This window comes from Muscardinus avellanarius (genome assembly GCF_963383645.1).
Source record: "Muscardinus avellanarius genome assembly, chromosome: 12".
NCBI classification, from domain to species: Eukaryota; Metazoa; Chordata; class Mammalia; order Rodentia; family Gliridae; genus Muscardinus; species Muscardinus avellanarius.
In genome coordinates this window covers 8,607,994-8,635,781 of record NC_137798.1, presented here as the reverse complement: position 1 = coordinate 8,635,781, position 27,788 = coordinate 8,607,994, and the positions used below count along the sequence as shown (strand labels likewise).

The 27,788-nt window shown below is 44.8% G+C and overlaps 1 protein-coding gene across 1 annotated transcript in view; it reads right to left on the bottom strand.

Moving 5' to 3' along the window:
* The window catches only part of SHC4 (SHC adaptor protein 4), a gene marked incomplete at its 3' end in the record, with an annotated part of 129,438 nt that extends 102,684 nt beyond the window's left edge, over positions 1–26,754 (bottom strand). Inside the window, exon 1 of the mRNA XM_080707969.1 lies at positions 26,137–26,754. Within this exon, the coding sequence (XP_080564095.1) occupies positions 26,137–26,721 (585 nt within the window). The 5' untranslated portion in view covers positions 26,722–26,754. The remainder of the gene's footprint in view (positions 1–26,136) is intronic.
* Between the last annotated feature and the right edge of the window lie 1,034 nt (positions 26,755–27,788).

The window sequence follows — 27,788 nt, the reverse complement described above, 5'->3', positions numbered from 1 at the left end:
GACCTCTGGCATCAACTGTTCAGAAAATATGTAAGAATGGATATGAATGAAAAAGGGATCAGAAATTACGCCAGCTGTTTGAGTCTTCTCCAGCTGCCTGTAGGCAGAGTTGACTGCTCTGCCTTTGGGGTCCCAGAGCATCTTGGTCCCACCCCTAGGCTGCACTGACCCTTTGGTACTGCAGTCTGAATTAAATGTCTGTGACCCCACTGGACCATGGGCTTCTCAAGGGCAGAGCGAATCTTAGTCATCGTTATCTCCAGCACCTCTTACAGTGCAATAAATGATTTATTTGAAAAAATCTGCCAAGAAATGATGCTCAGGAAGTCTCAAAATAACCTGAATCCTAACTGGACCATCTGTAATGTGTTCCCTCTTAAAGAAGCATATCCCCAGTTAAAATAATCCCGGAGGCAAGCTGGCCAAAGCCTTCCTCCTCGTGCCAGGTGTAGAACGTGGGTCCTGGGAGAAGGCAACAGAGAAATCTTTCCCCTTTTAGTGTGACACCAATCAAATAAAATCCCAGAAAATCAAAATTTAAAAAAAAGAAAAGAAAAAGAAAACCCAGGCCATTGGGTGTTTGGAATTCCTTTGGGATGGGGAGCAAGTTTAGAGGGAGCTCTGAGACAAAGATGTACCTACCACTCAGGATGTACCCCCAAAGAGAAATGAACAGACAGTGGTCTTAGCAAATGCTATTTGAGCCTCCCAAGTGCTTGGATTCCAGGCTTGTGCCACCATGCTCAGGTGTGTGTGTGTGTGTGTGTGTGTGTGTGTGTGTGTGTGTGTTGCTGGGAATTGAACCCAGGGGCATTCTACCTCCAAGCTGCATCCCCAGTGTGATTTTTTATTTTGTATTTTGAAACAGGGTCTTACTAAATTGCATAGGGCCTCACTAAGCTATATTTTTTACAATCCAAACATCAGATGAAAGCTCCTCCTTCTACTCCAGGTTCAGAAGCCTGAAAAATGTAGCTTTGTCCATTCATTCGCAGCCAGGGACTTGGCCACTAGGAGATTTCAACCCTCCCTTCTAAGTCCTTGGTGCTTCTGAAGATGGGCCTTCTAAAAGTGAGTCTGTGTTCTGCTTGTGTTTCAAAAGGGAGGTTCCCATTTCTAGAGCTCCTGTCCCAAACAAGAGACAGGACACTGAAGTGGCCAAGTTTGTTCCTCTTGGCCCAGACTCTTCCTTTCCACATCATCTCCCCCACTAGGTAGACCCCTTCACCTATAATAGATCGAGGCAGCCTTTGTTACCCCCCATCTGCAGGATTCCATTCCTAGTCCTCCTAAAGTAAGCGGAGTAAGTATTATTTCCCGGGAACTTTAGGAATTAAATGAGAAAAAAAATTTTTATTTCAGTACTGGGGATGGAACCCAGGGACATTCTACCTCTGAACTACACCCCCAGCCCTATTTTTTATTTCTTATTTTGAAAACAGGGTCTCACTAAGTTGCTGAGGGCCTCCCTGAGTACCTGATGCTGGCCACAAACCGTGATCCTCCTGTCTCAGCCTCTCAAGTACTGAGATGACAAGCGTGCGCCACCACACTCCGCAGAAGGAAAGTTGATCTTGAAATTAAAGTGTCTCCTCGCACAACCTAGGATCCTGCAATTAAGTGTCTTCAGTGGCAAGGCCCCAAAACACAATAAAGATCTTGGCCTGGCTGGGTGACACTGGGCTGCCTATGATGTCCAAAGAAACCTTCTAATTCATCTCAAGGAACGTGGTGGTGGCCGTGGGCAAGGAAAGTACGACAAGCACGTGTGCGCATGAGGCAGCTGGCAGTGACTCACTCCCGCAGCCTACCCCTATTGAAAACCGCTGGCTCGTGAGATTCTTCTGCCTTCAGAGAGCCTTTGTCTCCGCCCACAGATGTGAGCACAGACTAAGCCACTCAACTTGAGGCCATCTCTGGGGCCAAAACCACACTGACCGTGGAAGACTGTGGCCTCTCCTGGGAATAAGTGTGTACTCATGAATTCAAAGCTACAGAGGGTTCTGCAGTTGGGCATGGCCAGAAAACTCATCGGAGGTGATTACATTTTTTTGGTTTTGTTTTTTGCATAGACAGAGATGTACATTCTGTGTCATCTCACGAGGGTCATCTCATTTGGCCCCACAGTAGAGCTAGAATAAGAACCAGACAGGAGATCATGAGATCTCACCCTCATGACTTCACTGAATCCTGATGACCGTCTGAAGGTCCTGCTTCCAAATACATGAGCCTATGAGCTTGGATATTAAGTTTCCAACACATGAGCTTTTGGGGAACGCACTCAATCAGAGCTGTGGCAGATGCAGTGGTCTTTAAGTCATGCTATAAATTATTATAGAATATGAAAATACTCATTACCTTTAGCGGGGAATGGTGGCCTTACTACTCTTCCTTCTCTTGATGACTATATCTATCTCTCTATGTCTATCTATCATCTATCTACTCTAACAAGATTTTGATGGGTAAAGAAACAATGCATTGCCTTGAATGAGTAATTAAAGTAATTCATTCCGTTTAATGCAGTGTCTTTCTTTTTTTTCTCCTTCTCTCTCTCTTTTTTTTTTTTTTTTTGGTGGTACTGGGGTTCCTGGAAACCCTTCTACCTCCGGGCTACACTCCCAGACCTATTTTATACTTTTTATTTGGAAACAGGGTCTCTTAAGCCAGTGCGGCTGGCTGGCTTCGAACCTGCGCAATCCTCCTGTCTCCGCCTCCCAAGCATAGGGATTATAAGTAATCGTCACCACGCCCGGCTTAATGCAGTTTCTTAAACCAGAAGTTACCAGGTTCCTGAATCCATTTCATTTTCAATATCTCTATAAGCTGGGTGTGGTGCCACATGCCTGGAATGCCAGAACTTGGGAGGCAGAGACAGGAGGACCACAGGCTGGAGATTAGCCTCAATATCCTAGCTAGACTCTGTTTCAAAAAAAACCCAAAAATATAAAAAGGAATGGGAGTGTGGCTTGTTAGGTAGAGTGCCCTTGGGTTCAATCCCAAGTACCATAATATATATCATAATCCCCAGTACCATTATATATCACATATTTTATGTAATATAATGTAATATATATGTAAAAATACTATATAATATATGTAATATAACATATATAATATTATATATGTGATATATTATATGTAAATATATATGTAATGTAATATATATTAAAAATGTAATGTATAATATAATATATATTGTATATATGCATATATATATATATAGTATATTTTATATACAATCTCCAGACTCTACCCATTGTGGTACAAGGGGCACTTCAGGAGAGTGAACATTATGGGTAACTCCTACCTGACCCAGATGCCCTGCGAGAATCGCCATCAGCAGATGTCTGATGGGTAGAAGGAAACCCTCTTGAGTTGTAGCTGGGGCCCCCACTGAGTGTGTCCTAGCTTGTATTTTTTTTCGTACATGCAGGTCTCGGAGTCCCCCCTACATGACCAAGTTCTTCAGGGAAGGGAGATGACAGGGACTAGATCAGCCTTAAGCACCAGAAGTTTGTGTCCATTAACCATCCCTGTGACCCTTGTGCAGAGTGCTGACCTGTGAGAACTGCAAAGCCAAATAAAATTCTATTTCATGGACGTACATATGTATGCATGTATATATGCATGCATGTATTTAATGGTGGTTGAATCCAGGGGCATTCTACCTCTGAGCTACACCCCTAACCCTATCTTATTTTTTTATTTTGAAACAGGTTCCTGCTAAGTCGCGGAGGGTCTCACTTCTTGCTGAGGCTGTCCTCAACCACGCAATCCTCCTGTCTCAGCCTCCTAAATACTAGGATTACAGCCATGGGCCAACACACCCAGCTTCGGATTCTTTTCTTTCTTTCTTTCTTTTTCTTTCTTTCTTTCTTTCTTTCTTTCTTTCTTTCTTTCTTTCTTTCTTTTTTTTCTGTACTGGGGATGGAGCCCAGGGGCATTCTACCTCTGAGTTATACCCCCAGCCCTATTTTTTTAAAAACAGGGTCTCACTGAGTTGCAAAGAGGCTCACTAAGTAGCTGAGGCTGTCTGCAAACCACAATCCTCCTGTCTCAGCCTCCCAAATTCTGGGATTACAAGTGTGCACCACCACACTCAACTCTATTCTTTATAAATTACGTAGTTGCAATATTCTTTTCTAATAACAGAAAGTGGACTAAGGAAACCATTGAAGGCAGCAAATAATGTCTTCAGCTTCACACCATGTCAATCACTGTTCATGTTCCAGGAAAGCAGAAACCACACCATACAAAGGTGAATTCTCCCTCACTAAAATATTCTCACTGTTATCTTTGCAGAAAACCCCGCAGGGGCCTGATATCTTATATTCAGTCTTAATGTTGTCATTGAGATTCAAAAGTCGCAACTAATAGCCTTAACTCAAGTCTTTGTGGGAGAAGCAAATGTTGGCACTAGGTCCAAGCCTCCCAAGCAAACTTTAAGAAGTTTTTATCAGTGGGCGGGCCTAGTCTTCCAGAGAGCAAGAATGCTATTCTCTATTGTTCTGGGGAAAGCCTCCATCCCGGTGGGACTGGTTCCTCATAATGAAAATGAGATTTGAAACTCTGGCTTACAAAAGCTTGCCCTACTCAGATTAAGTTGCTTTTGTGATAGCCATTGACTACCCTTTCCTGATGGGCCCAGGGAAATCCCAAGTTGTGTCAGAGCATTAATATATTCAGAAGAGGAGAAGCCTTAACAGTGCTATTTACAGGAAGAGCAGCTTGAATAATTGATCCCAGCAGCCATTTAACCAGAGACATCTAGTTAAAAAGGCAAGCTTTTTCTTTCTTATTCCCTGGAAGGCTCTTACAGCTTTTAACATTTGATCTTCTTATTTTCACTTCTTTTCTTTTCTTTCTTTTCTTCTCCTTTTTTCTTCTTTTCATTCCTGTGTATGTATGTTACTGAATATTGAACCCGGGGGCATACTGCCTTTTAGCTTTTTTATTTTATTTTGTTTTGTTTTGTTTTTGAAACAGGGTCACAGTAGGTTGCTGAGAGTCTAGTTTCATTGCTGAGGCTGTCCTCAAACCTGCTATCCTCCTGTCTCAGTCTCCCAAATACTGGGATTACAGGTGTGTGCCACCACACCTGGCTTATTTTCATTATTCTATTTCCTTCATTCCTTTTTTTTGTATTTTGTTATATTTATTTATTTATTTTTGTAGGTCTGGGGATGGAACCCAGAGGCATTCGACCTCCGAGCTACACCCCCTGCCCAATTTTTTATTCTTTATTTTGAAACAGGGTCTCACTGGATTGCAGAGGGCCTCACTAAGTACCTGAGGCTGTCCGCGAACCACGATCCTCCAGTCTCAGCCTCCTGAATCCTGGGATTACAAGCGTGCACCACCACGCCCGGCTTCTTCTTTTGTATTTTGTATAAGTAGGAGTCATTAGTGCCAATTCACAAATATTTCCAACTTCTCATTATCCTGTACATAGTAGGACTTCACTTCTCTAGCTCTTTAAAGTTGGAGGAGACCCCTCATTTGGCCAATGGCATCACTAAGGGAGTGACTTATCCTGTCTCCTTTCTCTTTCAGTTGAGAAGCTGCCCTCACCTAGGTGACTGAGAGAGAGTTGTAGAGCAGAGCCCCCAAACCATGTGCTAGGGATACATAGTATGAGCAAGAAATACTGAGATGCTGGGATTACCTGTTAACGCACAATGACCCAGCCTATCCTGACTGACATGGTAACCATGAAATGGAAGAAGGACTACAATAGAATCCAGAGTCTTTGAAAATCACCTGGGCCTGGGTATGAATCTCAGCTTTGCATGAACTATCCGTGAGTCCTTGGGCAACTAACTTTAATTCTCAAAGCCTAAGTTTTCTCATACGTAAAACGGGAACAATATGTCTTGGTCAGCATCCGCACCGCTGTTATCCAAAACAACTGAGCATACAACTTAGAGGAAGAATGATTTATTTGTTCACAGTTTTTGGAGATTTCAGTGTAAAGTCCTTGTTAAGCTGGGTCTGCAGAGCTCAGGGGAGTGGAAAAGAGAAAGCCAGTCTCTGCTTTTGCATCTAAAAAGCAGGGATTCAAAGACAAATTCACTGTCCCTAAGGCCTCACCTCACCTGCCTAGGTTAATACCCAGCAAATCCTTTACAATGGACTTATCTAGAGTTGAGATTACAACTCTCATGACTTAATTGTATCAACTCTAAACATTCGTACATGAGCTGTTCTAGCGATATCATATACCTAACCATACCACAATAATTGGTGTTTCACAGGGTTAGTGTGAGAATCCACTGAAGTAAGACAAGTGTGGTGCTAAGCACGGTGTCTGGCATATAGAAAGGACCAGCAGATGGTCCTCCTCTGTCCCACCTGCTTAGTTTGGGGATCTGATGAATGAGCCTCAACTACTGTGAAAGGACCTTGGTAAGAGCAGGAAGGTGTCATAGGAACAATGATAACAGCATAACGCAAGGGGCTACAGGAGTATGTAAGAGGGGCCCTAGGCCAGCCTCAGGGAATCAGACAAGGTTTGTCAGAGAAATAAATGGTAGATGAGTCATGAAGAACAAACAAGAATAGGATGGAAGAGGGGTTTCCAGGGAGTGGGCAAGAAGTATGAACAAGAATAAAGTATGCTCCCCAAACCACAAATACTTCACTATATCTAAAGTCCAGAGATACGGCTGGGCGTATGGGCAGGTGTTACGTTACATTAACTATCCAGTTGATCATCTATCTGTTTGTACAGTTCAGTGAGCTCTTGGAGGGCAGAAGCTGAATCTCACTTATAATCTTAAGAGTCCAGCAGAGTATGTGACACCTAGTAGGCGCTCAGGCTTAGCGAGTATCTAAGTATTATAATCTAATATCAGGCAACCTTAGCTTAAGTGAGATGGCAATACCGCATTGTTCCATGCATTTCTAAACTATATTTCCGCCCAACCCACTTCTCAGGCCCAAATAAATAAAAGCTAAAAATACAGCCTAGGTCATGAATCATAAATGAGGTGGAAAAGTAGTGACTCACAGAAGTTAATCTGTCTCCCAGGAGAGTCTTGCTGGATGTCCTCTGCTCTGAAAGGTTAGGCAAGAAGCCAGCGCCTTTGCTGCTCAGATAGCCAATGAGCTCTTCAGGCCTGCCATTGAAGCCCATCTGGTACTCCAAGGCTCCCAGGCAGAGATACACAGGAGCAGCAGCCCTGCCCCGCCCATTGCAGAGCAGCAGAGAGATGGGCCCAGATGCAGATGCTAATAAGATGCTCTAGATGCCCTGGCTATGGCCTCAAAGGCCCAACGTGTCCACCATATTTTTGGGTATACTTGGTGTGATGTCTGCTGTAGCCAAGGCAATTCCATAGCTCAGTGAACCACTCCCGAGCCTTAGTGAATGACCTACCAATTGTATTTTGTTCTCTTATCTAATTAACTTGTAAACACAGCCTAGATCATAACCTAATGGTGCAGTGTGTGTGTATGACCCCTCCCGATAACCCACAATCCACTTACAATGGAGCCTCTTTTGTTGAAACCTTATTTCTCAATTCTGAAAGCTTCAAAAAATTAAATGATTATACCTTACGTTCCCAAATCACACAGATCTCACCGAGCCACAAGCACCCAGGACCCAGAGTATTTGACTTGTGTGCTCACCAATTAGAGTATTACCATAAGTATTACAAGGTAGACCAATGTTAGCATCTGCACAAACTCCCTCTTCCATCTCCCTTTCTCTATCTGGAAGTATAGTTCCCAGCTTCCTTTAGAGATGCAAATATCCTTAAATTTTTGTTCTTGCCCCTGGGTATCATATTAAACCCTGCCTTTAGTAAACAATATGAAATCACTGGGTGTGGTAGTACATGCCTATAATCCCAGTACTTGGGAGGCTGAGACAGGAAGATCATAGGTTCAAGGACAGCGTTAGCAATGTAACAAGACCCTCATCAACCTTGCAAGACCCTATTTCAAAACAAATATTTAAAAAGACTAGGGGTGTACCCAAAAGTAGAGTACCAGGGGGTTCAATACCAACAAAAAAATGAAATCTTGGATAGAAATTTATATATATTTATATTTTATATATAGAAATATATATATTTATAAATATATATATATATATGTGTGTGTGTGTGTGTGTGTGTGTAGTCTTCTAAAATCTGTGGCTACCATTTAATCAAATTTCACTGGAAAAGGCCAAATTTAAAAAGCCAAAATATTTGCCGTCAGTTGCTATGTTTAGTCAAACATGATAGCCCCAGGAGGAGCACCAATATGATAGTGGCTTCAATCTTCCCAGCCCTCTAGGATGTGACCAGGCCCAGTGCATGGCCATGTCCGGTGGCCAAAGCACCCCATTCACACCATCTTCCCTCCAACACACTGTGCTCAATTCCAACATGAATGGTCAGTGTTCATTATGGTGAAAATATGACTTGCATTAGTCAGTCTCCCTCATGGTGATAAACTGCTAAATAATGCCATACTAGTGTTCAGCTTTTATGGTTTCTCTCAAAAAGCCACAGCCTACAATATGTCTTTGCTCAATTGTAGCCCAAATGTTATATCATCTGCTGTTATATTTCTTTTCTATTCATTATTTCTTTTTTGTGGCACTGGGGACTGAACCCAGGGGCATTCTACCGCCACGCTATACTCCCACCCCTTTTTATTTTGAAGGACAGTTTTGCTAAGTTACTGAGACTATCCTTGGACCGGCAATCCTGCGGTCTCAGCCTCCCAAGTACTGGGATGATAGGTGTGCACCACCATGCCCATGAAACATAAGCGTTTTCTGTGGCTCAGGCCAGTGGATTCTATTTGCAATGAAATGACTTTAAAAAATATTAGATCTACCAAACTGACGTTTGTGTATCTAATATTTTAATTTGTATCTAATATCTAATATTCTAATATTGTTTGTGTTCAAAGCTGCACAATTCACAATTGCCAAACTATGGGACCAGCCAAGATGTCCATCAACAGATGAATGGGTTACAAAACTGTGGGATATGTACACAGTGAAATTTTACTCAGCCATAAAGAAAAAGACAATTACGTCATTTACAGGGAAATGGATGGAACTGGAGAACATTACGATAAGTGAGATCAGTCAGTCACAAAAAATAAGAAATCGGCTGCTCTCCCTAATATGTGGAAGCTAGGGAGAGAATGGGTCATAGGAGGAACTGTAGATGAAAGAGGAGAAATTATAGATGAGTTTATAAATAAGGCGACCTAACTGAGGGGATGGGAGGGGAAGAGGGAAATTCTCTAATGTTCATGATGTACATTCACAAACATATCAAAGTCCGTCACTAAGCCAAACATGAGAAGGAGGGAGGGGGAGGGAATGGGCTGGGAACTGGGGAGGGGCTGAATGAGTGATGTGTGCGTGTATGCCTTCGCCATCTTGTACTCCATCACGATGTATGACTACAAAGCACCAATAAGAAGTTAAAAATATATAATGTCAGAAATCAAACTTGTACTTTGTATCAATTTGAGATTAAAGTCTCCTGCTGTGTTTCTGAGAAAAAAATAAAGAATACTAGAACTTAAAGGGACTCTGGGGATCCACTCTAACTCCTCTGCTGGCCGTAAGATAAAAAATTAAGTGCTATCACTTGGCCTTTAAAGGGCAGGCAGAGAAGAGTTCACTTAAGACACAAAGTTGGAAATGTACAAGAAGAGTCAGGCTGGTAATGCATACCTGAAATCCCAGTACTTGGGAGGCTGAAACAGGAGCAGGACAGCCTCAGCAAGTGGTGAGACCCATCAACCTAGTGGGATTCTGTTTCCAAATACGAAATAAAATCGGGCTGGGCATGTGGCTTGAAGGTAGAATGCCTCTGGGTTCAATCCCTAGTACCAAAAAAAAAAAAAAAAAAAAGAACTAGAAGAGAGAAGGAAGGAAGGGAGATTGGGAGGAAGGAGAGAGGGAGAGAGAGAGAAAGAAAGAGAGAGGAAAGGAAAGAGAATGAAAGAAGACAAGAAAAATTTACAAGAATAGCAGAGTAGAAATTAAAGGCACCCAGAGCCCTTGGAGGAAGGGCTGGGAGCTGACTGCTGGGCAGTAGAGACAGCCTCTACTGGAGGCCTGGAAAATGTCCACTGGAACTGGGCCACTGCTGACTTTAGTGGCGTAGTCAAAGTAGGGGAGTAAAAGCACAGGTCAGACAGCAGGAGACGGAGAATTCCATGCAGAGGCCAGGAAGCCAGCCAGGGAACATAATGCGTTTGCTTTGTTTTGTTTTGAGGAATTTATTTATTTATTTATTATTTATTTATCTATTTTGTTTATTTTTTTGTAGTACTGGGGATGGAACCCAGGGGCATTCTACCTCTGAGCTACACCCCCAGCACTATTTTTTTATTCTTTATTTTGAAACAGGGTCTCACCGAGTTGCAGAGGGCCTCCCTAAGTAGCTGAGGCTGCCTGCAAACCGGGATCCTCCGGTCTCAGCCTCCTGAATGCTGGGATTACAAGCATGCGCCACCACGCCCGGCTCAAAATTTATGTTTTAACAAGAAAGGAAGGAAAAGCCGAAGAGTAGTGATTTTAAGGCTAGAACCTTCTTGAGTATGCTGTGCTTATGAAAGACTGACAATAAGAGGAAGGGAGAGAGATCATGGTGCGTTCAAGGTCCTGGGGGAGGTAGGAGTGGAAATAGCCCTGAAATGTGTAAGGCCTGATTCAAATAAGCTATTTAATAATGAGTCGGATTCTTCCAAGTGCCCACATCAAGTAAGTTCCAAAGTGGGCGGTAACATTTTTCCTTTTCCTACTTCCAGATGACTTTTGGAGAGTCATAAATATTCTTATAATCAGGGCTGAACCCACGTTTATAGAAGTAGAAATGCTATTAAGCTGCACACCAGTATGTTCCCATGCCTTCAGCAACCACAGTGGTGCTTCCGTATTAAATCACAAGGTCGTCATGATCCTAGTTATAAAGAGGTGGCCTGTGTCTCTGCAAGGAACTTACTTGATGTGGGCACTTGGAAGAATCTGACTCATTAGTAAAACAGCTTATTTGAATCGGCCTTATACACATTTCACGGCTATTTTTTAGTGAGACCCTGTTTCAAAACAAAAACTCTAATAAAGCTGCAGCTCTCGCTCAGAGGTAGAATCCCCCTGGCTTCCATCCCAAGAATCCCCTCCCCCAAAAGAAAGAGGTGGCTTATTAGTATTAATAACAACTCGATTCATAAAACCTTTGTGTTAGAAAAAAATTATTTGTCCCAACTCCCTTCTTTCTGAAGCATTGAAGTGACTTCATCAAGGTTACCCGGGGTCCCCAAAACTCTAAACAAACAGAGATTTGGTAAGTTGCTCACTCGACCAAGACATAAGTTCCCATCAAATCCTACCAGAGAATCGTGACTCAAACTCAAATCATGTCCCTATATGACTCGAAATGGCATGTTTAGATCGCAATTCAAACAGGACCCTGGGCTCAACTGCTTATTTTATGGCATGCACTCTTTAAAAAGAACAGCATCCTGGCAGATTATTAGCACTATTAGGTATGGCACTAAGAAATAACATTCTAGAAGGACATATAATTCAATGTAAGTAACCAAAACTGTAGGAATGCTCAAGTCAAAGTCTAGGGGCAGGGAGAGGTCGGATGGCTGGAGCTGATAATAATGAGGAGCCTGCTTCAGGTGTGAGATTCTCATGAAAGACAAGTAGCTTCCTTCCCCAGTTACAGACTGCACTCTGAACTCAACCATTGCCCTGAACACCCCTGACCGATGGCATTCACAAGAACAACGTGAACGGGGAACGGGGAAGAGCAGGGGACGCCATGCTGGCTCTCAGTCACCATTCCCATGATAAAAAGTGGGTCTATTCAGGGCAGCGTTTCCTTCAGCATTCTTCTGAAATCTCCTGTCTCCTAGAAAGTCCTCTGATCCTCCCACAGAGGAACTAAGATGGAAAACTCAACCACCACCCCAAACCATCCATTTTAACAATTGTGTGTGCGTGTGGGGGGGGGAGTACACAAAGTCCATTCCCGGAACCAATGTTCAATCTACAATGCAATTTCCTGAAGTTTAGTTCTCATGCCGCACATTCTACCCCTAAGCCTACTTATCCTACTTAAATAAGAGCTGGTACCCCTTCATGTGCGTCCTGATGTTCTTCCCCTTCTCACCTCCATACCACTATTCTATTCTCACTCTGATATAGTCAAGATTTTTAGATTCCCCGTGTAAGGTCATGCAGTGTTTTCTTTCTGTGTCTGCTTATTTTCCTTAGTATAAGGTCCTCTTAGTTGATTTATGTTATCACAGGTGATAGGATCTCCTCTTTTAAGACTGAAGAATATTCCACTGCATAGATAAACTGTAATTTCTTTATCCATTCATCCATCCATGGGCATGTCATTTCCTTCCATCTCTTGTTTATTATAAATAATGCTGTCGTGAGCACAGGGTAGATATATCCTTATGAAGTGCTGATTTCATTTCCTTTGCGTATATGCCCAGCAGAAAGGTTGCTGGGTCATATAATAATTCTATTTATAATTTTTAAAGAACCTGTATACAGTTTCCCATAAGATAAAGGAGGTAACATTAACATCTTATCTAGAAATTTTAGGACCAAATGTCCTCAGCATGCCAGAGACTACAAAAGTAAGCTCCCAGAGACATTTAAAAATACTGCTCAGCCGGGCATAGTGGTGCACATTTGTAATCCCAGCATTCAGGAGGATCATGGTTCACAGACAGCCTCAGATACTTAACAAGACCCTTCGCAACTCAGTGAAACCCTGTTTCAAATATAAATAGACTAAAAGATAGGGCTGGGAGTGTAGCTCGGAGGTAGAATATCCTGGGTTCCATCCCCGGTAACAACAACCACAAAAATACTACTGAGTCAACACTAGAGTTTCTGCTTGCTTGTTCTCCCTTTACAAGAGTACCTCAATCCTTAATTTACAGGCCTTTTACTCCTTTCGAGGTGCTGGGGAAACCACCCCAGGGCATGGTGCATACTAGGCAAATCTCTACCACTGAGCTACATCAGCCCTTCTTCCATTTCTTCGTGTGTGTGTGTGTGTGGCGGGGGGGGGGGTACTGGGGATGGAACTCAGGGGCATTCTACCTCCGAGCTACCCCTCCAGCCCTATTTTTTATTCTTTATTTGGAAACAAGGTCTCAATGAGTTGCAAAGGGCCTCACTAAGAACTGAGGCTGGACGCGAACTGTGATCCTCCTGTCTCAACCTCCCAAATGCTTGGATTACAAGCGTGCTCCACCATAACCCATAAAGAATAAAAAAGAGACCTGGAGGATCACGGTTCGCGGACAGCCTCAGGTACTTAATGAGGCCCTCTGCAATTCAGTGAGACCCGGTTTCAAAATAAAGAATAAAAAATCAGGCAGGGGGTGTAGCTCAGAGGTCAAATGCCCCTGGGTTCCACCCCCAGCCCCGCGAAAAAATAAAAAAATAAAAAAATAAAAAAGAGGCACCTCTCCTTTGTACAATAAAAGTAGAATAATACACTTACAGCTGGATTTTAACTGGGTGTGGTGGCATATGCCTGTAACCCCAGTCCTTGAGAGGCTAACACAGGAGGATCTAAGGTTCCAAGTCCAGCCTTAGCAACATAGCAAGATTCTCAACAACCTAGAGAGACCCTGTTTCCAATCAAAAATTATAAAGGGGAAGTGTAACTCAGGTAGAATGCCCCTAGGTTCAATCCCCAGTAACACCCAAAAAAGCAAAGTAAAGTAAATTTTATGGGATGTGAATTATATTTCAATAAAACTGTCTGTGATCTGGGTGTGGTGGCGCACACGTGTAATCCCAGTGTTTGGGAGGCAGAGACGGGAGGATCGTGCTTCATGGACAACTTCAGTTACTACATGGTGAGGTCCTTTGCAACTCAGTGAGGCCCTGTTTCAAAATAAAGAATTAAAAAAAAAATAGGGCTGGTGTTGTAGCTTGGAGGTAGAATGCCCCCGGGTCCCATCCCCAGTACCGGAAAACAAAAACAAAACAAAACAAAAAAACCTGTCATTGAAATATAAGCCATAGATCTAGAAAAATATGGCATTTTCCTCTAAAAAGATCTTTTCAATAAGTATCAACCATCTACAAAGATAAAGAAGTATATTAGCATCATCATGCAGAGGTTTCTATATAAAATCTTTTAAGTTTGAAAGACTGACTTTTAAAAGAGAAGCTTCAATTATTACCAAGCTCATCGATGGCCTGTGAGGCCGGTGAGGTAGCACCCCTGCATCCCACCCTGCCGTGAGTACCGGAGCATCCGCGGACCTCTTTTGCAGAGGTAGCAGCCCCCCTCTTTGACTCAGACAGTGGGGAGATGACTCACAGTCTCCGCTCTTCCACATCCCCCGAGCAGCTCAGTGTGCAAGAAGCGTTACCTCACTAGCAGGTGAGCCACCACAAACCTTTCTGGAAATTGCCAGGGTATAAGTCATAAATAAATATGTCACCCGTGAGTAGGCAATTATGCTTCCTGGAGGATTCCAGGATCAATACTCCCTCCCTGCCGGGCCCAGGGGCCTCCTAGTCCAATGCCCACATCTCACCTCCTCCTTTTCCCTCTTTTGCTCCTATATCCCTTCCCTCTCCTCTTTCTGATCCTTTTTTTCCTAGGCATTCTCCTCCTTAGGAAACCTGATTCTTACTTTTTCTGAAAGGAAATTTTGAAATCCATCACACATTCCCCAGAATCTCTTTCACTCGTTTAATGTTAAGAATTTTACGGCATGGGTCTTCCCCACCCCCTTCCTCCTCCTCATTCAGCATCTTTTATGCTCTCTGGACAGGACATTCAGAACATTCCCTCCCCAAAACGTTCCTATCACTGGACCAGGCCCAGAGATATGGTTCTCACAGGCTTGTCTTTATTGCCACAGGGCTTAGCAGCTTACTGTTGCTGGTCATAAAAGATACAGGATTTAAGATTTGGTGTTGAATAAGCGTTTCTTTGTGTGTTGTTTTTGTGTGTGTGTGTGTGTGTTGTTGTTGTTGTTGTTGTTGTTGTTGTTGTTGTTGTTTTTCTTTCTTTTTTTTTTTTTTTGCTGTACTAGGGATGGAACCAAGGGGTATTCTACCTCTGAGCTACACCCCCAGCCCTATTTTTTATTTTGAAACAAGATCTCACTAAGTTGCAAAGGGCCTCACTAAGCAGCTGAGGCTGGCCATGAACCATGATCCTCTTGTCTCAGCCTCCCGAATGCTGGGCTTACAAGCGTGCGCCACCACGCCCGGCCAAGGGTTTCTTTGTTTTTAAGCAAAAAGCTTATAGCTCTTTCGGATGGGTTGACCTATTTTTTCAAAACTCACTTTTGTATTTGAAGGGATTGAGAAGAAAGATTGCTATAAGTTGGGTCCCAAGAGTTCAATAACATGTGCACAGGTGTGCCGCGGCTCCCTCGCGCTGCCACAATGAGTATGTCAGGGAACTTGGGAGTGAGTGGGTGTGGCTAGAACTAATCTGAAAAGTCTTAGGCACTTATTTCCAACTTTGCTTATCAATTTTTTTATTAGTGCATTGTAGTCATACATCTTAACGGAGTACAAGATGGTGGAGGCACACATGCACACATCACTCATTCGGCCCTTCCCCGATTCCCGCCCCAGTCCCTCCCCCTCCCTCCTTCTCATGTTTGGCTTAGTGACTGGCTTTGATGTCTGTGAATGTACATCATGTACACTAGGGAATTTCCCTCTTCCCCTCTCCCATCACCCCCACTTAGGTCTCCTTATTTGCTCACCTAGAAGTACTAAACTTCACTGGATATTTTATTTCCAACTTTAGAAGTTGTAACTGTAAAGGCTGAAAATAAAATATCCAATGAAGTTTAGTACTTCTAATATTTTTTTCAAGTTTTTTTCCCCCACTACTTGGGATTGAACGCAGGGGCATTCTGCCTCTGAGCTACACTTCCTTTTTTTATTTTTTTGACTGAAAGCAGGGCCTCTCTAGGGTGCTGAGAATTTTGCTATGTTGCTGAGGCGCCAGCCATATTTTTATTCTTCATTTTGAAACAGCGTCTCAGTAAGTTGCAGAGGGCCTCACTAAATTGCTGAGGCAGGCCAAGGACCCAGATCTTCCTGTCTCAACCTCCCAAGTACTGAGATTACCAGTGTGCACCACCACACCCAGCTTCAAATACGAGACAATCTGCTAGTGAGGTGAGTGACCCCAGAAAAGGAACTTTTCACTTACTACCTTCCTTGTTGTTTACAATTTCCCCCAGACGTTTCAGAAAATATAATGATAAAAAATTAGGTAAAGTTGGCCGTGGTGGCGCACGCTTGTAATCCTAGCCTTTGGAGGATTACAGACAAGAGGATCGCGGTTCGCAGCCAGTCTCAGCTACTTGGTGAGGCCCTTTGCAACTCAGTGAGACCTGGTTTCAAAAATTAAAGAATAGCCGGGCGTGGTGGCGCACGCTTGTAATCCCTGCGCTTGGGAGGTGGCGACAGGAGGATCACGCAGGTTCGAAGCCAGCCGCCCTGGCTTAAGAGACCCTGTTTCCAAATAAAAAATAAACATAAAAAAATAGGTCTGGGAGTATAGCCCAGAGGTAGAAGGGCTCCCAAGAACCCTAGTACTACCAAAAAAATAAATAAAGAAAGAATAAAAAATAGGGCATGGGGTATAGCTCAGAGGTCAAATGCCCCTGGGTTCCATCCCCAGACCTGCAAGAAAAATCAAGAATAAAATATAGGGCTGGGGGTATAGCTAAGAGGTAGAATGCCCCTGGGTTCCACCCCCAGTACTGCAAAAAAAAAAAAAAATAGGTAAGATAAAAAGAACAAGAAAAATTACTCCTTACCATGTAACCTTATAACTCTGACTCTTCTGTTCTTGAAAAATACAAATAACCTCATTCACCAGGGGCCTGGGGGCCTTTGAGTCTCCAGGAGCGCGGGGTAGACAAGGGTTCAACTCCACCCATTTGACCAGGTGAAGTATCACAGTGCTCAGCCCATAGGTACGTAAACCAAGCTGGGTTTTGCTAGAGTAATTTTCTAATCATAAGGTCATCACACCTTAGAAAGTATGTGTTTTTTCCTAAAGGACAGAGCAAAACTATTAGAAAAACAAATTACGCCCGCCTTTGTAACAGTGCTCAGAGATCTCTTTCCAGAGAGCACTCTCTGATCTCTTTTCAAAGATGAAAACTGTATCCCAGAAGAAGCGGGTTATTATTATCAAAAGAGCAAAACCAAAATATCTGCACTTGGTCTCCAGCTAATAGAAATACTAGGGGCGAGGGCAATCTGAAGCGCGATGTTTTGGGCTTTCCTTGTAAAGGAAAGGCCCTGGATGGATTTCTAAATTTAAACCTATATCCCCAGAGAGACACTTGTGGCGGTGATTTGGTTTCGCCTCCTGAATACTGGGTCCTGGGTGAAACCCTGCACTAGCCGTCAGGAGATCTGCTGTATTCCTAGCCATGTTTTGTGTTCTTGGTTCCCTTGGGACACTCTCTCTCAATATCAGTTTTCCTGAACAGAATCTGTTTGGAGAGTGAATACAACAGTATTCATTAAATACTGTCTAATTCTTAAAGGCAAGATGTTAAGTTTAGTAGGAAAAATATCAGGCCAGACTTGGTGGCACACACCCGTAATCCCAATACTTGAGGTGCTGAGATAGGTGGGTCACAGGTGTGAGACCAATCTTAGTAAGTAACTTAGTGAGACTCTGTGTCAAAATAAAAATACAGCGGGGTGTGGTGGCGCATGCCTGTAATTGCTGCGCTTGGGAGGTGGAGACAAGAGGATCGCACAGGTTCGAAGCCAACCACGCTGGTTTAAGAGACCCTGTTTCCAAATATAAATATATATATAATAGGTCTGGGAGTGTAGCCCAGAAATAGAAGTGTTTCCAGGAACCCCAGTACCATCCAAAAAAATAATAATAATAATACATGAATAGAAAATGGGCTTGGAGTGTAGATTGGAGGTAGAGTGTTCCTGGGTTCAATCCCTAGTACCAAAAAAAGGAATATAAGATGTGTTCAATGATTACAACTATTCAACAAAGCAGGTGTGTGTGATGAAAATCAGAAATGCGTGTGAGGAGCCAGGCGTGGTGGCGCACTCTTGTCATCCCAGTATTTGGGAGGCTGAGACAAGAGGATAGAGGTTCGCGGACAGCCTCACCTCAGCTACTTAGTGAAGCCCTCTGCAACTCAGTGAGAGCCAGTTTCAAAATAAAGAATAAAAAACAGGGCTGGGGGTTGGAGCTCAGAGGTAGAATGCCCCTGGGTTCCATCCATCCCAGTACCACAACGAAATAAAATAAGATAAAATAGGGCTGGAGGTGTAGCTCAAAGGTAGAATTCCCCTGGGTTCCACCCCCAGTACCCCCCCCACACACACACAAAAGAACCTAGAATTTCAGGAGGCTAAAAAAAAATTAAGCTTGAATTATGCATTTTACCATTTCCCAATAAATGAACTCATATAAATTATATGAATATATAAATTCACATAAACTATTGCCTAATGACACTGAGGGGGAAAACCATTTCTGGGGTGGTCCTTAGAGCACACTTGTTTTTCCCCTCAAAGTCCTCTGCATGCTGGCGTGTTTTCCCCTGTTACCGAGGGAAGTTTCCAACCTTGCTTTAAAATTCTTAATACACCTCCATGCTGTACTGAAGGAACGATGGCTGAGTCCACGCTAGCCTGTGAATACCGCTTGGCCCACAATGCACTGCTGCTACTGCGGACACACTCGATTGACAAGCGCGTCAGCAACACACGGCTCCTTTGCCCCGTTCTCATCCCCACTGCAGGACATCCTGAGGTAGGGCATTGCTGGGTAGAAAGCTGGGTGGCAACCTAAAGGATCGCAAATCTACGGATTTAAAAGAGGGGAAAGAGAGAGAGAATTCAGACTCACCTTGGTTAAACTTCACAGGGATGACCGGTCGGCTGTATATTCTTCCATTCAGGATTTCCTCCTGCCCCACCTCGGGATGCAGTTCACACCTCTGACTCCGGGCTCCTTGGCCTCAGCACCCTCGAGTGCTGGGCCTCCTGAGTCCCCTAGGGGAGCCACCCAGCACCTGTAGCATGTTGAGCTGCATTCCTGGCCTCCAACCACTAGAGGCCAGTAAAACGCCCCCTCCGCCCATTTGCGGTAGCCAAAAATGCTCCTAGGTATTGGCACATGTCTCCCGAGTGGCAGAAAGCATCCCCAGTTATCAACCAGCAGTTTCCTAAAATTTCTGTGAATCAGAATCACTTAAAAAGCTTGTCAAAAATACAGGTTTCTGGACCCCAGACTCAGATATTTTTGTCCAGTAAGTCCAAGATAAAGGCTAGGAATCTACATTTATTTTTTTATTTATATATTTATTTATGTATTTATGCTGGGAATTAAACCCAGAGGTATTCTACCTCTGAGCTATACCCCCAGCCTTATTTACTTATTCATATAAGTTTTATTTATTTGTGTGTGTGTGTGTGTGTGTGTGTGTGTGTGTGTGTGTGGTACTGGAGATTGAACCCAGGGGTATTCTACCTCTAAGCTATACCCCCAGCCCTATTTATTTATTTACTTATTTATATAATATTTATTTTTTAATTTGGGGGGGGGTACTAGAGATTGAATCCAGTAGCATTCTACCTCCAAACTACACCCTCAGACAGATTTGAAATAGGGTCTAAGTTGCAGAGGACCTCACTAAGTAGCTGAGGCTGGCCACAAACCACAATCCTTCTGTCTCAGCCTCCAAAATGCTGGGATTACAAGCGTGTACCACCACACTGGGCTTTTATTTTTATTTATTTATTTATTTATTTATTTATTTATTTATTTATTTATTTAGTGGTGCTAGAGATTGACCCAGGGGCATTCTACCTCCAAGAATACACCCCCAGCCCTATTTTTTTGTTCTTTATTTTGAAGCAGGGTCTCACTATGTTGTAAAGAGCCTCACTAAGTTGTTGGGGCTGGCTGTGAACTTGAGTCTCCTGTCTCAGCCTCCCAAGTACTGGGATTACAAGCATGTGCTGCTACACCTACTTAATTTTCATTTTGAAACAGGGTCTAAGTTGCTGAATGTCTTGCTAAATTGTTGAGACTGGCTTAGACCCGGGATCCTCCTCTCTTAGCCTCCCAAGTACTAAGATTTACAGGTGTGTGCTACACACCCAGCGAGAAATCTACATTTCAAATAAGAATTTTGTAAAGGACCTAGGTGCTCTTCAGTAAACTTGGGGAAAACTTCAAAAAAGAGTAAGCGAGCAGGGCGTGGTGGCGCACGCTTGTCATCCCAGCATTCAGGAGGCTGAGACCGGAGGATCGCGGTTCACGGACAGCCTCGGCTACTGAGTGAGGCCCTCTGCAACTCAGTGAGACCCAATTTCAAAATAAAGAATAAAAAAATTGGGCAGGGGGTGTAGCTCAGAGGTCAAATGCCTCTGGGTTCCAGCCACAGACCCGCAAAAAAAAAAAAAAAAAAAAAAAAAAAAAGGTAAGTGACATAGCCAGGTAGTACTTCTGTAACCCCAGCAGTTGGAGAGCTGAGGCAGAAGGATTCCAGGTTCGAGGCCAGCCTCAGCAACTTAGCAAGACCCCGTTTCAAAATTAAAAAAAAAAAAAAATGGCTGAGGGTATAGTTCAGAGGTAGGATTTTATTATTTATTTATCTATTTATTTATTTGTTTGCCATATATTATTTATTTATTTGCCCAGAAATATTTCTGGATCTTTGAACACCCATTTTTCCTACTCTTCCTGGCACCACTTATAAGATAAGGTCTGCGCTAAGCTTTTCCTACTCATTTTTCCTACTCTTCCTGGCACCACTTGTCTGCGCTAAGCTTTTCCTAGCTACTCCCTCATTTCAACCTCTAACTATACAAGAAAATTTGTCAAGTTTTAGCATCATTCCTCTGGGAGTTCTTTGTCCCAAAGAACTGATGATGCAAACTAACTTTGGACAACACACTTCTTCACAAAATGTGGACAGCCTGTTCTCCTTCTGGAGTTCTGCTACCCTGAAATACTGCAACATTGTTAAGCTGGGAGGCAAGACCCCCCTTCCCTCTTGGGTCTCACCCAGCACCCCCTCCGCACCCTAGACTTTTTGTCTCTGCATGAGAAAAAAAAAAAAGGAGAGTATTTTCGTCCAAGAGGATCATCTCAACCAGCTTCTCAACCAGGTGCTCTGGATTAGAGGACAGAAAACAAGGGGTTCGAAGGTTCTTCACATCCCCACGCCTCAGGGAGTTGTGCAAATCTATCCCCCTCCAGGGACAGACAGAGGATGGGAGTGAATAAGCCGGGTGGTGGGCAGGGTGTGAGCAGCTTTCAAAAGAAAGAATAAAAAATTGGGCTGGGGGTGTAGCTTGGTGGTAGAATGATCCTGGGTTCCATCCCCAGTATCGCAAAAACAACAACAAAAACCCAGCATTTTTAACCAGGGAGAAACACTTGAAATAGCAGAAAAACAGGTCAAACCTGCCAAGATTTCCCTAAGTTCTAGCAGAATATGTATCACATGTATTCCAAGAAAGAAACAGGAAGGAAATTATAACTCCCTCAAGCCAAGTTGTCAGTTGTAGCTGAAATGATTTCCTCCTCCCCTCCCCCCCACACACACTCTCTCTTAATAACCACTGCCATAAAAAACGGAAATTGACAGAGGCTGAAAACCATCTTCCTCAGCTGTGGGCACCTGCGCCATCCCGCTCAGGTCTGGCCTTGCTGTGTGTGAAGCGTGGGACTGTCTCTCTGGGAGTATCTGGAGTTATGAATCTCTCTATTTAAAGGTTAGAGTTACCAGACTGTCTGCTGGTGCCAGGGCCTCTTTCTCTAGGCGCTTTTGTCCAGAGAGGACAGAGAAGGGTTAACTCCTGCTGCTCCCACAGTCCTCAGGCAGACACCAAGCCCCAGGATGGCCCAGCTGGCTAGGACATATAAGCAATGGCATGCTCTCCGAACACCCTGGACTGGCCGGCCCTGCACCCCTCCCTGGAATCCAACACTTGTATATTTTCCCACAGTTTCCTTTCCATATGCCTCTAAAATTTATCTCCTCCACCCATCACAATGTTATGCATCCCTTTCTGCCTGAGGAGAGAAGGCAGAGCGGCGTGGTAGGAGAGAAGCCAGTGTTTCCCTAAAGGATGTTTCTTCTCTGTTGACAAGAAGATGCTAAAAATGATTTCCTCTAGGAAATTCTTTCTAACCAGAAGAGATCCCGATAGTAAACAATTTCAGACATGTGGAAAAGAAAAGATTCTGGTGTCTCAAGATCTTAGACAGCATTTTGTTCAAACTTCTTATTTTAAATATGAGAAAATGAAGTCCCAGAGAGATTTCAGACATTCATCTCAAGTCAGGAAGCACCAAGCATGGCCCTCAACCACCAGAAACTAGAAGAGGAAAGGAAGGATTCCTCCCCTAGAGCCTTCAGAGAGAGGGAGGGCATGGCTAATATCTTGACTTGGACCATCCGGCCTCTAGAACTGTAGGAGAATACCTTTGATGTTCTAGGCCACCCACCCCGTCGGTGGTACTTGTTATAGCAGCTGTAGGCAACTAATATGGTCTAGGGAAATTGTTGCGCTAGGTTAGGTTAAAGTGAGGAGACTGAAATCATAAATTAATGCAACCAAGCAAGATCTATAATAAAGCCATCCAGCCTAGTGTGGTCCTTTGTCTACATCATTTCACTCATCAACTTCCAAGAGCGCCTGTCTTGCTCAAGAGGTAGAAAGAGACAAACCTGGGTAGGAATCCCGGTGATCTGCCGCTTGTCAAGTGTACAGATGAGAGCACTGGTCACATTCTATGTTTTCCACGCCTACTGCATGTTACATTGAGCGCCTGAGAGACCTCAAATGTTTGCTGATGGATGGAGTGCCTTAGGAAGCTCTCATGAAGGAAAGAGACTTAGTCTTATGGTGGGAACGAAAATCACCATTAGACACCATATAATGGACTTCACTTACTTTAGTTTTTTGCCTAGACCAGGGCGTTACTGGCTCAGTATCACTCAAAGAATGGTTTGCAGAGACACCTTCTCTGAGAGACCTTCAGGGGGCTTCAAAATGTGAGCTTAAAAATGAAAGTTACAGCCAGGTTTGGTGACACGCGCCCATAATCCCAGTACATGGAGGGCTGAGACAGGAGGATCACAGTTTCAAAGCCAGCCTCAGCAACTTAGTGAGGTCCTCAGCAATTTAGTGAGATCCGGTTTCAAAAATAAAAAGGACAAAGCTGGGCGTGGTGGCGCACGCTTGTAATCCCAGCATTCAGGAGGCTGAGACGGAAGGGTCGCCGTTCACGGACAGCCTCAGCTACTTAGTGAGGCCCTCTGCAACTCAGTGAGACCCGGTTTCAAAATAAAGAATAAAAAATAGGGCAGGGGGTGTAGCTCGGAGGTCGAATGCCCCTTGGTTCCATCCCCAAACACACACAAAAAAAGAAAAAATAAATAAAGATAAAAAGGGCAAAGCCAGACGGGGTGGCGCATGCTTGTAATCCCCGCTCTTTGGAGGCTGAGACAGAAGGATCGCAGAGGTTCAAAGCCAGCCTCAGCTTCTTAGTGAAGCTCTCAGCAATTTAGTGAGACCCTGTTTCCAAATAAAATATAAAATAGGTCTGGGAGTATAGCCTGGAGGTAGAACACCCCTGGGTACCACCCCCAGTACCATCAAAAAAATAAAATAAAATAAAATAAATAAAAAAGGGCAGAGCTGGTATTATAGTGCATGCTTATAAGCCCATCATTTGAGAGGCTGAGACAGAAGGATCCCGGTTTTTGGCCAGCCTCAGCTACTTAGTGAGGCCCTTTACAACTCATTGAGACCCTGTTTCAAAATAAAGAATAAAAAATAGGGCTGGGGATGTCGCTTGAAGGTAGACTGTCCCTGGGTTCCATCCCTAGTACTGCAAAATAAAATAAAATAAAAATAAAAAGCCCTGGGGTGTTGCTCAGAGGTAAAATACCCCTGGGTTTAATCCCCAGTACCAGAAAAAAAAAAAAGCTTCTTTGGGGTTCAAATTCCCCATAGAGACAATGAAATTGGTAGGTTAATATTATCCTTCCATCTTTCAAAGATGGGGTTCTATTAAAAGATCAAAAAAAGATGCCCTCTCATCCATTTTGACTTCACCAGAGAGCTAATTAACTGGAGGTGCCTGCCACAGAGATTGGCCATAGCATGCGTTCATTTGGGTCAGGGGTCAGCTCTTCTCCCGGGGGCAGACATCACTGCCGTGACAAGACAGCTGGTGTCCTCATTAAAAAACCCAAATGCCAGCCAGACCGCTTTCTAGGGAAAATGGAGGCCAAGTAGCAATGCTTTCCCACTCAGTATTGTACAGGTGTGTGGGTGGGGTGAGGCGAGCAGGTACAGGAAGGGAGAAGAGGTGGGGCAGGAGGCTGAGGATCTGCGCTGACAGTCAGGCGCAAGGTGGAACATCACTGGTTTTCCCATGAGGGCCTGGCCCGCACTAAAGTTTGGCAAAGGAGAGGTACCCGAGAGCTTTGAATAGGCGCATTGAAGCGTGCTCATCTTGGGCCCCTCCCTGTGGGCCGTCAAGGGCACGGGCTGAGCGTTCCCTACGCTTATCTTCCTCAGAGGCTGCGGTGTTCACCAGCTGAGGCTGCCCTTCCCAGCGGGCATTCGTTACTTGGCCTCTGAGAACCCAACTGTGTGCTGCAGCCATGGCGCCAGACCTCAAGTGGAGACCTTCAGGCCAGACGTCTCACCTGTTGGTGTCCTGTGACTGCCTTCCTCCGCAGCAGCAGCCCTTGACTGATACTACAAGCACACTCGCTAAGAGTCCCCTTTCTTTTCTCTTTCTTTCCCTGGCATCACTAATGCCATTCCAAGACCTAAATTTGGATCTTATTTTTCATTCCTCAAAGCCCTTCATGAATAATCATCCACAACTTCCATAAATAACAACAATAAGGAGCTTTCTTGCTGGGCTCCCAGGCTCAAATTTTCCCCTCATTAATCCACGTCGGATAAATCATCAGACTGGTCTTTTTAAGAACTATTTTCACCAAGTCATGATTTGCCTGCCAGTCGAGGGGGATTCTTGTTCGGCAACCAAAGTACTTAACAACCTTCTAATTTGGCGCTGAAAAGCTTTGGGCAACTGCCCCTAACCGACCCAGCATCTATCACGTCTTTGAGAACGAGGTGCCAGCCACTCTCTGTACCACCACGTCACCCACTACGTTATCACTCGCCAGCAAACCCCTTTCTGCTCAGTGTGGGTCGCCTACAACCAGCACAGTGAACCAGCTCTGACCAGAACTCTCCTCCTTCCTGCTCTGCAGAGCTGATATTCCTTCCCAGCTGCACCTTCTAAAGGTTCCCAAGTGGATGAATCCCCAATCACCGCCACCTTTTCTGAATTCCCTTAACATTCTCACACTAGATTTCAATTAGGACAGTTCTCTTATTCACATGTATTCACTGAGATCCAAGCTCTAAAAAGACAGGGGTCAAATCTTCACCCAACTCTCGACCCGGCAAGGACAGATTTGAAGCCATTAGGACCTTTATTATGCACTCACCGCAACCTGGTGTCCTCATTAAAAACCCAACAAGCAAGGCTCCCTCCCAGCACCAGGTTAGAGACTCGGCCATGTTTTGAAAAGTGTTTGTTAAATGCTCAATTTTTTAAAATTGCACCATGATGCGCCCCAAAATGCAAACTCATTTTTAAAAATAAAAATGTCCCAACCAACTCAAATCCCCTTAACATGCCTCTAATACAGAAATCGCAACAGTTTTCATCCGATATACAACAGCCAGTTTAAGCTACCAGGTCTCAATCCTGAATCAGATTTGCAATCCTTGACCCCTTGGCCACAACGCTAGGTCCAGGGAAGACAAGACTGTGGCCTCTACTGGAAGTCACCCCTACACGGGTAACTCTAACAGTTAGCACCAGTTCATTTTCCAGAACTGGGGGTTGTCTGACTCTGGTACCTGCCAGATATTTGTAGGGACATTTGGAAAGCAGGTGTCTCTCTACCTGAGTTCAGTTGCACAATGGAGCAATGTCCAACCCTGGAACCCAGCCAGGTAATGCACAGCCCCTTGCAGAGAAGATGCCCTTTCCCGGGATTTCCCTGGAATCCTTAGGAGAGAAATGGACTTACCCTCACACAGAAGCTCCTGCCCATCCCCAACAGGTGCTGAAGAAAGTGCCTATCCTGCCTGCTCCTGGGGGACGTCTCTCCGGGGCCGGGAAGGGGGCAGCCATCAGAAGTTAAAGAGGTCACCCTGTGCCCCACCAGGTCTGGCTGAAGTGTAGACGCTGAGCTGGTCCTAGTTAGACTGGTTTCCGGGGAAGCCGGGCTGCTGGGTGCCGGGTCCTGGCTTTCTTGGAGCTTGAGACGGGGCACCTCTTTGGTACCCAGGCAAAAGTTTTTGAGATTCAGTAAAGTGGCTGGGTTGGCCAATTTCATGCTTGCCATGCGGGGGATCACGGTGCACAGCGGGGTGGGGCTCTCCTGGGTCGGCGAGGTGGCATCTTCGGCGGGCAGGTGAGGTGCCAGGGCGGGGTAGGGAGGCTGCGGGGAGTCCTTGCTCCCGCCTGAGCCTCCCGGGCTGCCTTCATCCAAAGACGTTATGGACTCGTTCCGAAAGCGGCTGTACTTGGCCCTGTGCAGCATCCCGGGGTGGCCAAAGAGTCCTACATACAGCGCGAGTCCTGCCAGGCTGTCCTGGTCGCGTTCTCGCATAGCCCTGGCAGTTCGGAAACAGGATACGGTCGCATAAATCGCCTCGTTGTCTGGCAGATAAACGGTCCGGACATCAAACGCCCCGTGCAACTCGCTGCCACCTCTCCCGTTCTGCCCCTGCCCTCGCCAGCCGCTGGAGGGTGACAGCCCGGGGGAACGCCTCCCTCCTCTCCGATTTCAGTCCCTCCCTGGCGTGCCAGCCTCGGATTCTTTGCTGGGAAAGCTCGAGGAGCGCTCACCCCCAACTCTTCCCCCCCAGAACCGGGCAGAGCACCCACCAGCCGCCCAGCTACATCTCTAGCCTGGCGGGAGCCTAGCAGAAATATGTAGCTTCTCCCCTCGCCTTCCCCCAGCCTCCCCTTCTGCACACAGGAACTTTCAAACCTGCTCCCACAGGGCGGGGCAAAGACTGGCCTATTAACCCTTTATTTGTTCCAGTGATATTTTAAAATGGAAAAGAAAAAAAGAAAATGTACACCGGAGTCAAAGGCCCTTCTGTCTGGGTTCCTTGATTCTGACGGCTGCCCTCTCTTGGGGGATCTTGTCTTGCATCCCGTTCTGGGCCACCAGCCAGGGGTACCAGCGCCCGCGGCGGCTTCCCTGACTTGCAGGCGTCCCTCCAGCCCTGCTGGCCCCTCGGATTCCCTCCCGCCGGCCCACCCTCGCTCAGAGCGTCCCTCCTGCCTGGGCTCTGGGAAGAGCTTCCTTCAGGAGATCATCTCTCTGCAGAGCAGAAGGCTGAGCTGGGCAGAACGAGATGCCACGCATTGACATTTTTATGAATGAACTCTGCCGAATGAATTTCGTCCCCGTGTGTGCAAGCTAATAAATCTGTGAATGAAGCTGAGAATAGCTGTCATTGACTGCCGGTCTCAGGGGTGCTTGGTTTTTATCCAATCAGACAGCAGCTCGATGACTCATGCACCATAAATATACTAAACTAGTAGCCAGGAGGGAAAAAAAAAAAATGCTGGGGTTGGGTGGGGTTGGGGTGGAGGCTTTATTTTGTGATAGCTAATGAATGGGTTAAAAGGAAAGGCAATCTTTACTATAAGCAGATCGTCAGT